The sequence below is a fragment of the Cervus elaphus genome, chromosome 15, assembly GCF_910594005.1.
Source record: "Cervus elaphus chromosome 15, mCerEla1.1, whole genome shotgun sequence".
In the NCBI taxonomy this organism is placed as follows: domain Eukaryota; kingdom Metazoa; phylum Chordata; class Mammalia; order Artiodactyla; family Cervidae; genus Cervus; species Cervus elaphus.
Window position 1 is genome coordinate 22,149,968 of NC_057829.1, and position 14,618 is coordinate 22,164,585.

General features: G+C 36.2%; 1 protein-coding gene across 4 annotated transcripts in view; it reads right to left on the minus strand.

Annotated features, from left to right (window-relative positions):
- Positions 1–769: 769 nt before the first annotated feature.
- CTNNA3 (catenin alpha 3) overlaps positions 770–14,618 on the minus strand; it is a 1,812,800-nt gene continuing 1,798,951 nt past the window's right edge. For all 4 annotated transcript variants that reach the window (XM_043926199.1, XM_043926196.1, XM_043926200.1 and 1 more), the window contains one exon: positions 770–1,395. In XM_043926199.1, coding sequence (XP_043782134.1) covers positions 1,108–1,395 — 288 coding nt within the window. In that variant the 3' untranslated portion in view covers positions 770–1,107. The remainder of the gene's footprint in view (positions 1,396–14,618) is intronic.

The window sequence follows — 14,618 nt, forward strand, 5'->3', positions numbered from 1 at the left end:
AGATAGGAGGAGAGAGAGAAGCAATGCACTCGTCTCTGAAACTGTTACAACATTCATTATGAACTCAACTAGGAATGAACAATGATGGTTATAAGTGACCTGAATGACTTTTATTTTAAAAAAATGTTATCAAAATCACTCCAGCTTCATTACCTTTAACTGTACTTCATAGTTCAGTGGTACAATTTGCTCATATTTTTTGACTTATATTTTACTCAATGCCAAAAGGATTCTCAAATTGGTCTTTTCCTGTTAATTATACTTACAAGCTGATACAAATAAAGTTTTAGAGAACTCTTTGCACTTCTTGTATCATAACTCACTTGGGGATATAGTTAGATGCCCATATCCCCAATGGAGGATAACGCTTCCTCCATATATTAATATGTATTCTGGTGAACCTTCTTAAACCCAAAACTCAATGTGCAGAACTGTTGAACACAATGGAACCCTGAAACACACACATTTGTGACATGAAAACTCTTAACTTTTATAATATTAATTGTTTCATAAATAATCAAGATAGACATTGAAAATCCAGAAGTAGCTTGACTGCCCATACCCGGTTAGTTTCTGATGGATATTAGCCCAAACAGTTGACAGTAGATACAAATATCTAGAGAATGATCCCCCTCCCGCCCTGCGCCCCGTTGAAGGAATAACACATCTGCCAGGTTAGATGAGATAAATACGTATATAGAGGTTAAATTGGAAAGTATTTTTATGAAAATTTTTGTTTGCATTGAAAACCAATTCAAGAGCTTATGGCAATGTTTTAATTCAAAGGGTGAATTTAATCAAAAAGACTGAGTATACTTAACCTATTACAGATGAACTTGAGAAATGAATGTAAGATATTCTGTGAAAGGAAAGGCTGAATGACACCTGGATATTTCATTCATTCAATAAGCATATGTTGGCCATACAGAAATGACAATGACGAGATCCCAAATATATGTTGCTCATGTGGGTTAGGGTTTCAACGTTTTACATTATTTGTGGGTTAAATTCTAAGTTAGTAAACTTACAGAACTAATCAAGTGTGAAAATAAAGGAGTGTGTTTAGCCAGGACTTTGTAATATACACACTAGCGTAGAACAGTGGTTTCAGTAGACTTGTCTTCCTCTGAATTCACGCATGACTTGCACTGGGTGGATCTTTTTCTTTGCTGAGCCTCGTCTGACAGCTGCATAAGTTTCCTCTGGTTTCTCTCTTTTAATCAAGGGCTTTTTTGCAGGAGCCTTCATTCTCCACATCACAACTGGGTGCCGGGGCCCAGTGGGACTCTGAATTCGGATGATCTTGGTTGAGGCAATGTAAGACATTTTCACTGTTTGCACGACAGCATTCATTAAATTTTTGGCTGCTTGGATCAGGGAGGTGACACTGTCCAACTGTAGGGGGAATAAAAAAGCTATTATTTGAGAACATAATCAGGAATTTAAAGAGATTTAATGTTGCAGAAAGTGAAATGTGTGACACTTGTTTTTACCCCAGAAATGACAGTTATTCTATCTCAGAAATGAATGAGTTAATTCATGTTTTATGTATCTGTGTAAATTATCACATCAATCTATGTTAATCATTTAGTTATCCATCTGATGCATAAATAGATCCATATTCTATTTTCTAACATGATATCTTAGGTTAATTTTTTTTCCTTGGTTTTCAGTGAACTCTATTCTATAGCTTCTATATCATATCATAAGGACTAGATGGTTACAGCTTTCTTTGTCATGGAGCTCCATTTTTCCAGGATTAATGTTGACCCCTTGTATAAGAGATGACTATCTACAATAAAAGCTCTATCATGTATAAGTAACTTAGTAAGAACAACTGAAAAGTCTTAGGGAATTCATAGTCTAAGATAAATAATATATACCTTTACATACATGCCTGTAAACCACTAATTTCCATGAATATTTCCCAAATAATTCCACCTAAAAGAGTCTTTTAAACACGGAATGATTAACCTATCATGCAGAATATTAAAATAGATAAAACCAAGGCCTTATAGTCAAATCTGGTTTAAATTCCAGGACTGTCATTTAATAATATAAACAAATCATTTAATTATCTTCATTCTAGTTTTCTCAGATATTAAATAGGAAAGAAGTGTTTATTAAAGTTAAATAACATATATAAATAACTTCATAGAGTGGCTGTCAGTTATTAAATATTTCCTTTGTTTCTTGTGAAGGTTGAGAAAATTGCTTAATCATATACTAATGACATTTCTAAAAGAAACTTTTCCCACATGACTCTATTTTGTAACTGTTTTGTTTTCTGGGTTGTTCACAAAAACAGTCTCTGGACAAAATGAGGTGATATTCCTAGAATCTTGCAAAATACTTTAGGGCTAGCCAGGCTGGTTTGTTCTTATATAACTAGTGCTTCCTCCATTATTTTAGTCTGGCAGATTGTCATCCACAGCCCGTTCACACAGGAAGATGTGCCCCTCCCGTCACCTCTGTGATGTGCGCTGTCAGGGCTGAGGCTCAGACTGCGGCTCTGTAGATGCTGAAATCCATCAGCAGCTGTCTGGCCTAAGTACTCTACCTTTGCCGTTCAGGGAGTCTCATCTCACATACAGAATAAATGAGTGAAGCAAAGTAGTAAGCTGAGGTTATGTGCCTGGGGCAGTGGTCTAGCTGGCTGCTTTCATGGGAGAAAATTTAATTAGCTCCATTATATGCCCAGCCTGAAATCCTTGAAAAAGGTAACACCAAACAATATGTAATTTGAGAGGCAGTGATACCTGGAAATTACACTCTAAGTCTTTTTACTTATTGAAGCCAGGAATGTAAAATCTGTGCATGTGGCAGGAATGACATTTTTTTTTTTAACGAAAATTAAATAAGATTTCATGAAGCACTCACACTCAAATGTTTTTTCTGTATTTCAGAAAACATTTAGAACTTCTGAATCTGTACACAACTTTAAATAAAAAACAACTAGACTTTGAATAAAATAACACACTTTGTTATTAAGGTTACTCTATGGACACATTGCAGGCTAAAATCTGTTGTTTAATAATTAGCAATTTTCATTAAAGGCTTCCTGCAGCTAGTTAGATTCTGAAAGTCATTTTCAATCTCACCATAGGAAGAAAAAAGTTTTTCTAAATGACAAATGAACATGAATAGTAATGAGGATCCTTGGTAATTTTCTCCTTCAAACATGAAACTCTTTGGTTTATTCCAAGGGCTCTGTGCTATCATTGAGTCTTCCATAGAAGGTCCTAGTGACCTGCTGTCATTCAAGATTTCACCAGGGGCTCTGGTCTTCCCACCCTGAAACTTATATTTTCTCCTTTTGACTCCGTAATCTTGTCATGTATAGATTGTATTTATTTTATTTTCTTTTAATTTTTCCATATGAGTGTGTTTTATATATAAACCTATTCTTGAAGGATGGTGAAATTAAATTTGTGTCTTAAAATGTGGAAATCAACTTGTCTTCTTCCCTCACTGATTCAGCAAAGCTTTGTCTGTACCATTGTGTTCTCTTATGCTGGCCTCTGACAATTTATTTTAGAATCCTAAATGACTGTAGTAGGATTTCTCCTTCAGCAGGCTGAAAAAAACACAGGACAAATTATCCCCCTAGGAGAGCATGAAGACTAGTTTTGCAGACAGATTAGGACAATTGCTGAAAGAATATTGTTATTTCAATAGGAAAGCTCGTGAGACATTCTATGAGGATTTTTGATGTCCAAGAGCTATGTGCATTAAGATGCCTGCCTTTCTGCTATAAGTCAAATCACAGGGCACACAAGCAAGGGCACAGACCAGCCAAGCACACGGTAGGAAATTTTGTTTGAGGTCCAAGCAGTGCCTCAGGCGTACTCATAGAGAATAACTGCACAACTTCATGTCTGCAAAAGAAAAAAGTATTATAAGCCCTCTTACCAGGCTTACTTTAATGAAAAATCCTCCAAGGGAAGAATTCAAAAGAATTCTCTTTGTGAAAACAAAGCATATTTGAGTAAGGTAATTCATCACTTTGGGATTTCTGTGTTCAACTTAACAAAATTTTCTGAATTTCACAAATGTACCTGTGCAAATGAGAATGTTATTTTATTTTAAAGGCTTGGTGGAGTAAACCATTCAGACTATAAAGCTCAGGTCCAAAAATTCTCTACCATTACAAATAACTTTGATCAACTGTAAAGACTTCTAGGCAAATGTAACCTGAAATATGTGCCATAAAAGGAACTGTTTTTCCTAACATCTGGTAACACTCTTCTCTGATCTAGATGTAGTGTTTTTGATCAAGGTATCAACTGAGAAACAAAACCGCATCTAAGGCCCTCAAACCTCCTATGGTTGTATGTATCTGCATGCAAGTACATATAAGCAGGTTCCTGTTGTCTTCTTTCCATAAAAGTGGATGGGGTTAAAAAAAATAAGTTATCAAAGAGGAGTTTGACCTACATTAAAGCCTCTGATCTATATAAATAGACATACCTATATTCCAACCATAGTAAATAGGAACATAGCCACTCTTCCTATGGTAGTGACTTGTGCTTATTCTTACTACACTGGTCTGGGTTCAAAATAAATGAACTTAATTGATCTATTAATATCACAATAAGATCCTCAATACTGTCTATGTCCAAAAGTAAACTGGACACAGTTCATAAATTCTGCCTTTTTTTTTTTTTTTGAGGATCTAGTTGAATATAGAGATTATGCCCAGTATCAGCTTTTACTAACTGCAAGGATGTATTTTGCAAATAATCAAAATTTAGAATATCTAAATAGAGTCCTTCTCAATATTATCATCCTGTAGGAATCTTACTTTTATCGTAATGTCTCTTTTGTGCTTTGTGACATATACTCCATGATCTCAGGTAAACTACAGTACAGTTCTGTCCAGATCTAAGCATGTTTTCAGACAAAAGGCTTGGTTCAACTTAGAGATGTATCTGCAAGCCTTTGTTGTGGAAAAGGAGTTTAACAACAACATAAGATATGTTTTTTTTTCCTCATAAAAGTGCCAAAATTTTTTACAAAACCCAAAGTTAAATACCTGTAAATGTAAGTCTTCCACAAATCCATCAGGGTGGGATGTTTGTTGGCAAATCCTTGTTCAGATCTTACTGTAATTATTGATAGTTACAAGAAATATACAAGAAAGACATGCTAGTCCGTCCTTCCTTCAACTGTTTACGTTCCTCATCCATGTTCTGTCAGAAGACCAGAATGCACTGTACTTTACTACTCTAACGCCCCGCATTCTGGATACAAGGTCTTTATCAGAAATGTGTTTTGCCTGAGGTTTCTAAGCTGCACTCCACTGATGTGGGGCCCATCCCTTGCCCCTGGGCTGTCACCTGGGGAAGGCACAGTTAGCTCCCCACCCCTTGTGTGAATTGCCATGGCAACTACTGCTGCTAGACTTCCTGTTGTTGCCTGGAAAAATACACTTCCTGTCCTATAACCTTCTAGGTAAACTGGTGCCAATGTAGCCTATGAATTCTCATGAGTCTCAATGTTTACCTGAACTTGTACACCCCCAGTGGATGCTGCACCTGCACCAAAGCAATCCTTGAAAGGCAAATGTGTGTGGTTTGGCTCCAAGTATAATAACAGCTTATAATAATTGCTAATATCTATTGTGTGCTTCCTATGTGTTTGTACAGTTCTAAATAGTTGACATCAAATTAACTCAGTAATACTATGAGGTAAGTACCATAATTATCTCCATTTTAAAGATGAGGAAATAAAGGAGCTAGAAGGTTTCGTAGCTTTCTTAAGGTGATACAGCTATTAAACAGAAGACCTGGAATTTGAGCCAAAGCAGTCTTGTTCAAATACCTAGTACTTTTACCTATTATACAACCCTGCCTCTTAGTAATATGTCACTTGCAACATGTATTTATTTTCAGATATAGCATGGTTGAAGAAACTGTACCATTAATATAATGTATAAAATTTTGAAAAATGCTATCTAATAACTTTTTTAGAAAGGTTATAGAATTTTTTCAATTATAGAATTTATAGAATTTTGGTATTAAGAAAAATGAGAGTATCTTACTTGTAAGGTATTTTTTTAGGATGGTGGTTTGATTGTGTTTATGCTATCATTTTCCAAGCAGCATTTTCTTGAAATAGCAAATAGAAATACTGAGTCATCCTCATAAGTTCCAAACAGTTTAAAGACTTTCAATGTCACTCTCAATAAACATATCAATAAGGCAAAGTTAAACCATAAACAAATCATATTATAGCTTCTAGGACATGGAATTATATAACATTTATTTCATATTTAAAATGTAAATATAAACTTTTTTTCTGATTATCAAACAAAATTAAATTTGTTTGCCCTGGTTTTGAAATAGAAACCGAGATCTGGTCCCCTGATTTTGGGGTTTCTATTTAACCCTTAGTTACTTATAAAGTGTTCAATTCAACTATTTGGAAACAAAGTCAGCATAGGTAGTATTAAAGAGTATTATGTATATGTGTTGGTAGATAATAAGAGATATCTTAAATATTTCTTAAAAACAAACATCAATAGTCTTTCTAACTTGTGATCTAGTAATGGTAGGTGTACACCATAGGAAATGTTTAAATACATATTTGTTGGCAAAAGTGCATCTTATAATTCAATATGTTTTTAGTATCCAGCCTGAACTTTTCCTGACAACCTAATTTTATTCCAATACCTGCTTAACACATGTTTCTGAACAGATTTTTAGAGGAATGGCCAGAATTGGAAACATTCTCCTTTTTCAGGTGCATTCAAAAATGCTAAATAGCCAGACTGGCTTAAGGGGAAAATCAAATAAGGGGCTTTGTTAAGGCCAGTCAATGTGGGGTTAAACATCCAAATTGAAATTGTCAAGCTTATAATTGAATTGAGAAGGCGGTGCCTTCTTTGAAGATTAAAAATTATTCCAATGGGCCACTGATTGGATTCATCTTGTATATGTGTCCTTTACCAATTCTCCATGAGAACATGACAACAGAAGAAAACAACTTAAGTTGAAAGGGGAAAAAATCAATATGTGGAATAACTAAAGAAATTTAACACTACTGAGAGGGCCAGACATGAAATCGAATATAACATTTATTCAGTTATAATATTGTCCTGTCAAAAAGTATTCTCAAGTCTTACTGTTTTCTAAAGCATATATTCCACACCAAAAACATTATGTTACTTTAAAAGGAAATAATCACAAACCTAATACCAATCCAGGTGGCTACTTAGAATGCTGATTTAATTATATTTGAAATGGCCTATTATAAAAATATGATTGGTGATGTTAGTGATTGGCTATTCAGCTGTGAGGCACTGGAGCAGCAGCTGTGTGGTGGTGGAGTGACTGGGAAGAGATACCACACGTCCAAGGACAGAGAATCCCCAGCAAGATGGTAGGCACTGGACCAGCAGCTGTGCGGAGCTGGAGTGACTCTGAGGAGATACCCCACATGCAAGGGCAAAGAAGTCCCAGCAAGATGGTAGGAGGGGCGAAATGACATTTAGAATCAAACCCCATACCTGACAGAGATGTTCAGAGGGCTCAAACATACCTTGGGCACACCAGGACCCAGAGACCCCACAGAGACTGAGACAGAACTGTGTTTGAGTGTCTCCTGAGAAGGTATGGGTCAGCAGAGGACTGCTGCAGGCACAGGGGCTCTGGGTTCAGTAGACCTGGGTATGGCATAAACTGTCTTGGAGGAGGTTGCCATTAACCCCACCATAGACCCGCCAGAACTTACACAGGAATGGGGAAACAGACTCTCCGAGGGCACAAACAAAACCTTATGTGCACCGGGAACCACAAGACAGGAGTAGTGGCCCCACAAGAGACTGACCCAGACTTGCCCGTGAGTGTCCAGGAGTCTCCAGTGAAGGCATGGGTCTGTAGTAGCCTGCTGGCTGGTTGGGGGTGAGGAGTGTAGCAGTGTGGGCATGGGATCTTCTGAAGGAGTTCACCATTATCTTCATTATACACACCATAGTTTGGCCTAAGGTCAAATAGGGAGGGAACATCCATCTAAAGAAAACTGGATTAAAGACTTACCAAGCATGGTTTCCCTATCAAAACAAGACAAAGTTTCCACCTCAGTCAGTCTCTCCCATCAGGAAACTCCCATAAGCCTCCTATCTTTCTCCATAAGAGGGCAGAAAGACTGCAAACCACAATCACAGAAAACTAACCAATCTGATCACATGGCCTTGCCTAACTCAATGAAACTATGAGCCATGTCATGTAGGGCCACCCAAGAAGGACCAATCATGGTGGACAGTTGACAAAACGTGGGCCACTGAAAAGGGAATGGCAAACCACTTCAATATTCTTGCCTTCAGAACCCCATGAACAGTATGAAAAGGCAGAAAGCTATCACAATGAAAGATGAACTCCCCAGGTCTGTAGGTACCCAATATGCTACTGGAGATAAGTGGATAAATAGAACTCTAGGAACAATGAAGAGATGGAGACAAAGAAAAACAAAACCCAGTTGTGGATGTGATTAGTGATGGAAGTAAAGTCCGATGCTATAAGGAGCAATATTGCATAGGAACCTGGAATGTTAGGTTCATGAATCAAGGCAAATTGGAAGTTGACAAACAGGAAATAGCAAGAGTGAACATTGACAATTTAGGAATCAGCAAACTAAAATGGACTGGAATGGGTGAATTTAACTCAGATAACCATTATATCTACTATTGTGGGCAAGTATCCCTTAGAAGAAATGGAGTAGCCATCATAGTCAACAAAGAGTCTGAAATGCAGTATTTGGATGCAATCTCAAAAATGACAGAATGATATCTGTTTGTTTCCAAGGCAAACCATTCAATATCACAGTAATCCAAGTCTATGCCCTGACCAGCAATGCTGAAGAAGCTGAAGTTGAACAGTTTTATGAAGACCTACAAGACCTTCTAGAACTAACACCCAAAAAAGATGTCCTTATCATTATAGGGGACTAGAATGCAAAAGTAGGAAGTCAAGAAATACCTGGAGTAGTGGGCAAATTTGGCCTTGGAGTACAGAATGAAGCACAGCAAAGGCTAATAGAGTTTTGCCAAGAGAAGGCACTAGTCAAGCAAACACCATCTTCCAAGAACACAAGAGAAGACTCTACACATGGGCATCACCAGATGGTCAACACCAAAATCAGATTGATTATACTCTTTGCAGCCAAAGATGGAGAAGTTCTATACAGTCAGCCGAAAAACAAGACTGGCAGCTGACTGTGGCTCAGAACATGAACTCCTTATTGCCAAATTCAGACTTAAATTGAAGAAAGTAGGGAAAACCACTAGACTATCCAGGTATGACCTAAATCAAATCCCTTACAGTGGAAGTGATAAATAAATTCAAGGGATTAGATCTGATAGACAGAGTGCCTTAAGTAATATGGACAGAGGTTCCTGACATTGTACAGGAGACAGGAATCAAGATCATCCCCAAGAAAAAGAAATGCAAAAAGGCAAAATGGTTGTCTTAGGAGGCCTTACAAATAGTGAGAAAAGAGAAGCCAAAGGCAAGGAGAAAAGGAAAGATATATTCATGTGAATGCAGAGTTCCAAAGAACAGCAAGGAGAGATAAAAAGCCTTCCTCAGTGAGCAATGCAAAGAAATAGAGGAAAACAATGGAATGAGAAAGACTAGATATCTCTTTAAGGAAATTAAAGATATCAAGAGAAATGGGCATAATAAAGGACAGAAATGATATGGACTTAACAAAAGCAGAACATATTAAGAAGAGGTGGCAAGAATACACAGAACTGTACAAAAAAGATCTTCACAACCCAGATAATGATGATGGTGTGATCACTCACCTAGAGCTAGACATCCTGGAATGCGAAGTCAAGTGGGCCTTAGGAAGCATCACTACAAACCAAGCTAGTGGAGGTGATGGAATTCAGACTGAAATATTTCAAATCCTAAAAGATGATTCTGTGAAAGTGCTACACTCAATATGCCAGCAAATTTGGAAAACTCAGCTGTGGCCACAGGACTGGACAAGGTCAGTTTTCATTCCAATCCCAAAGAAAGGCAATGCCAAGGAATGCTCTACCTCACAATTGCACTCATCTCACATGCTAACAAAGTAATACTCAAAATTCTCCAAGCCAGGCTTCAACAGTATGTGAACTGTGAACTTCCAGATCTTCAATCTGGATTTAGAAAAGGCAGAGGAACCAGAGATGAAATTGCCAAAATCTGCTGGATTATGGAAAAAGTGAGAGAGTTCCAGAAAAGCATCCACTTCTGCTTTATTGACTATGCTAAAACCTTTGATTGTGAGGATCACAACAAACTGTGAAAAATTCTGAAAGAGATGGGAATACCAGACCACCTGACTTGCCTCCTGAGAATTCTGTATGCAGGTCAAGAAGCAACATTTAGAACTTGACATGGAACAACAGATTGGTTCCAAATCAGAAAAGGAGTACGTCAAGGATGTATATTGTCACCTTGCTTATTTAACTTATATGTTGAGTACATCATGAGAAATGCTGAACTGGATGAAGCACAAGCTGGAATCAAGATTGCTGTGAGAAATATCAATACCCTCAGATATGCAGATGACACCACCCTTATGGCAGAAAGTGAAGAAGAACTCAAGAGCTTCTTGATGAAAGTGAAAGAGGAGAGTGAAAAAGTTGGCTTAAAACACAACGTTCAGAAAACTAAGATCACGACATCTGGTCCCATCACTTCATGGCAAATAGATGAGGAAACAATGAAAATAGTGAGAGACTTTATTTTGGGGAGTTCCAAAATCACTGCAGGTGCAGTGCATGGTTGCGGCTGCAGCCATGAAATTAAAAGATGCTTGCTTCTTCAAAGAAAAGTTATGACCAACCTAGACAGCACATTAAAAAACAGAGACCTTACTTTGCCAGCAAAGGTCCATCTAGTCAAAGCTACGGTTTTTCCATTAGTCATATATGGATGTGAGAGTTGGACTAGAAAGCTGAGTGCCAAAGAATTGATGTTTTTTAACCCTGGTTTTGGAGAAGACTCTTGAGAGTCCCTTAGACAGTAATGAGTTCCAACTAGTCCATCCCAAAGGAAATCAGTCCTAAATATTCATTGGAAGGACTAATGCTGAAGCTGAAACTCTAATATTTTACTCACCTGATGCGAAGAACTGACTTATTTTAAGAGACCTGGGTGCTGGGAAAGATTGAAGGCAGGAAGAGAAGGGGGCAACAGAGGGTGAGATGGTTGGATGGTATCACTGACTCAATGGACATGAGTTTGAGTAAACTTGGAGTTCATGATGGACATGGAGGCTGGGTGTGCTACAGTCCATGTGGTGTCAAAGAGTCGGATACAACTAAGCAACGTAAGTGAACTGATTCTTTAATGATGATGGCTTAAGTGCAATTTATTAACTGAGGAACTAGTTTTCTGTAACATTTAGACCCCAGCTACTAGTTACACAGTTTTAGAGCAATTAGTATATTATTCACTAAGTAGTGCTAACAGGAGTGGGCTGGGTTTGGCATGCTTCTCTGACCATCCGTTTCAACCTGTGTTTTTCTCTCCAGCATCAGGCAGAATGCTGAGATATGCCCTCTGCAGAGGCATCTACTGATAATACTCAACCTGACATCTTGATGACATCTGTGATGAAAGTAAGAAAGCACTATTGTTGATCCTAGATCCTACACTCATCTCTTGTGTGACCAAAGGTAAGGAAAAGTTAGCTTGTGTGAAGCTAAAAATTCAAATGGCATCAGTTTTCAATCCCTGCAAGGATTTTCTATTTTATAGACCTTCTCATGTTTCCATTTTTATAGTTTGCCTTGTTCATCATCATTCTATCATTTTAACCCCTCTGTTAGCAATAGTAAACATTTCTTATCTTGCCTCTCTGCTACAAACTTCCAGTAGAAGACAAGTGTCCATGTCCCCAGCACTGATCTATAAGTTACTGTCTTAGAGAAGCCCCTCATTGGACAGATGGGTTTCTAGATAAATTAATGGCCACCAATCTGAAGCAAACAATGTTTTTGTATCTTTAGCCAATTGTTACACCTGTTCTATGCAAATACTATTTCAGTCTTCTACTCTAATCAAACTTTTGGCACCTTGCATTCTCATCTGTTCTACAGATTACTTCACTTAAAATGTAAAACAGACAAGAAAGTAAACAAACAACAAAATAGTAACAAAAACAGAAGCAGCAAAATGAAACTGTCTGATCTTGTCCTGAATTCTTGTCCACTTTTATTAAAATTAAAGTTCTCTCTTTCTCTCTGCAATTGATATTTCTTAACTATACTCTAGATTCTATTCCATCTCTTCCATCTGAGATTTTGCACAATTACTAATTCTTTTCTACCAATGCATCTTCATTCTTTTCCTTTCTTGTATCTCTTAATCATATACCCCTATCTTGTGTCTCCACCCTGTTAATTACTAGTTTATTCTCTATATCTGAGAGTCTGCTTCTGTTTTGTTATATTTATCTTTGCTGTATTTTTACACTCCACATATAAGTAAAACATACGATGTCTTTCTCTGACTTCACTGCTAATATCCTACAGGTCCATCCATGTTACTGCAAATGGCAAAATTTCATTCTTTTATTTAATGACTAATGTTCTGTTCTCTTTACACATACCACATCTGTTTTATTCATTTATCTTTTGATAGACATTTAGTCTATTTCCATATCTTAGCTAATGTAAATAATGTTGCTATGAACATTGGGGTATATGTATGTTTTCAAATTAATGTTTTCATTTTCTTTGGATATATACTCAGTAGTGAAACTGCTAGATCATGTAGTAGTTATATTTTTAACTTTTTGAGGAGCCTCCATACTGTCTTCCATAAACTAATTTACATTCCCAAAAATGTTGAACTAAGGATTCCTTTCTCTACATCCTCACCAACATTTATCATTTGTTGTCTTTGATAATAGCTGTTCTAACAGATGTGAGGTGGTCCTACCAATTTGCATTTTCCTAATGATCAGTAATGTTGAGCATCTTTTCATGTACCTGTTTGCCATTGGTATATCTTATTTGTAAAATGTCTATTCAGATATTCTGCCCAATTTTTTTTTAATATGGATTGTTTTGGGATATTGAGTTCTATAAGATATTTATGCATTTTGGATATTAACACCTATCCTTTTCAAACTCTTCCAAAAATTGCAAAAGAACACCCCCAAGCTCATTCTACACTGCCTCCATTACCCTGATACCAAATCAAACAAAGATTTCACTGTAACATTTAAGTATTCATGAAACCCTATCATAAAATACAACCAGACATTTTGAAAGATTTTCTATACTCCCTGACAATTTTTTTTCACTTCTTACTTACTTCTCAAGCAGTCAAACTCTTACTTTCACATATGTTTTCCCTTTTTTTCAGCTAGATATCTATCTATACATACATATATATACATATTAAATATATATGGTTTAATATATAATTATATAGCATACTAGACATGTGTTAAATATAGAACATTAATATGTAATCTTGTATTTTTGGTATTTCATTTGATTGAGAATCAAGATCCATTGATTCTCATTCTGGTATAATATGAAAAATATAGTTTATTTAGCCTTTTTCTGTTGATTGATTTTGACATATTTGGTGGCTCTTACGAATAGAAATTTATAAATATTCCAGTATGTATATTTTGGAGAACAAATTATGAAATTTTGTTGGGTAGATGCTTGAGAGTATGATTGCAGAGCAATAAAAATGCATATATTAAGTTGTATTGGACACTTCCACAGATTTCCAAAGTACTCTTGTATTTTATATTTCCAGTAGCAATACATGAGAGTTCCAATTGTAACATATCTTCATTTGTGCCTTCTTCCCCATATTTTTCACTTTAGCTATTTTGGTAGGATTATATTTAAAATTTTAATTGGCACTTCCTTGATAATTAATGAAGTTGAGTATATTCTTATATATTTATACTAACCTGCATCTAGAGATGTTGTAAAATGCACTTAATAATTCATAGTTTCCCGGATTTTTAGATTTATTTTTAGTACACAAGCATGTCATGTATGAATAATGACAATTATATTTCTTCATTTTTATTTTGTCTGTTTTTTCCCTTGCATTAATACACTAGGTAAAACTACCAGTACATAAGTGATACCAGGTATTTTTTACACACTCATTGAAATGAGTATGTCAAACTTGAATTTTACATACTCATTTCAGTCTTTAAATGTTGTCATCCTGTATTTTAATTCTAAATATATTGTGTATTTTTTTAGATTAATCCTTTGTCTATTGCTTCGTTTGCTATAATTTTCTCCCATTCTGAGGGCTGTCTTTTCACCTTGTGTATAGTTTCCTTTGTTGTGCAAAAGCTTTTAAGTTTCATTAGGTCCCATTTGTTTATTTTTGCTTTTATTTCCAATATTCTGGGAGGTGGGTCATAGAGGATCCTGCTGTGATTTATGTCAGAGAGTGTTTTGCCTATGTTCTCCTCTAGGAGTTTTATAGTTTCTGGCCTTAGATTTAGATCTTTAATCCATTTTGAGTTTATTTTTGTGTATGGTGTTAGAAAGCATTCTAGTTTCATTCTTTTACAAGTGGTTGACCAGTCTTCCCAGCACCACTTGTTAAAGAGGTTGTCTTTTTTCCATTGTA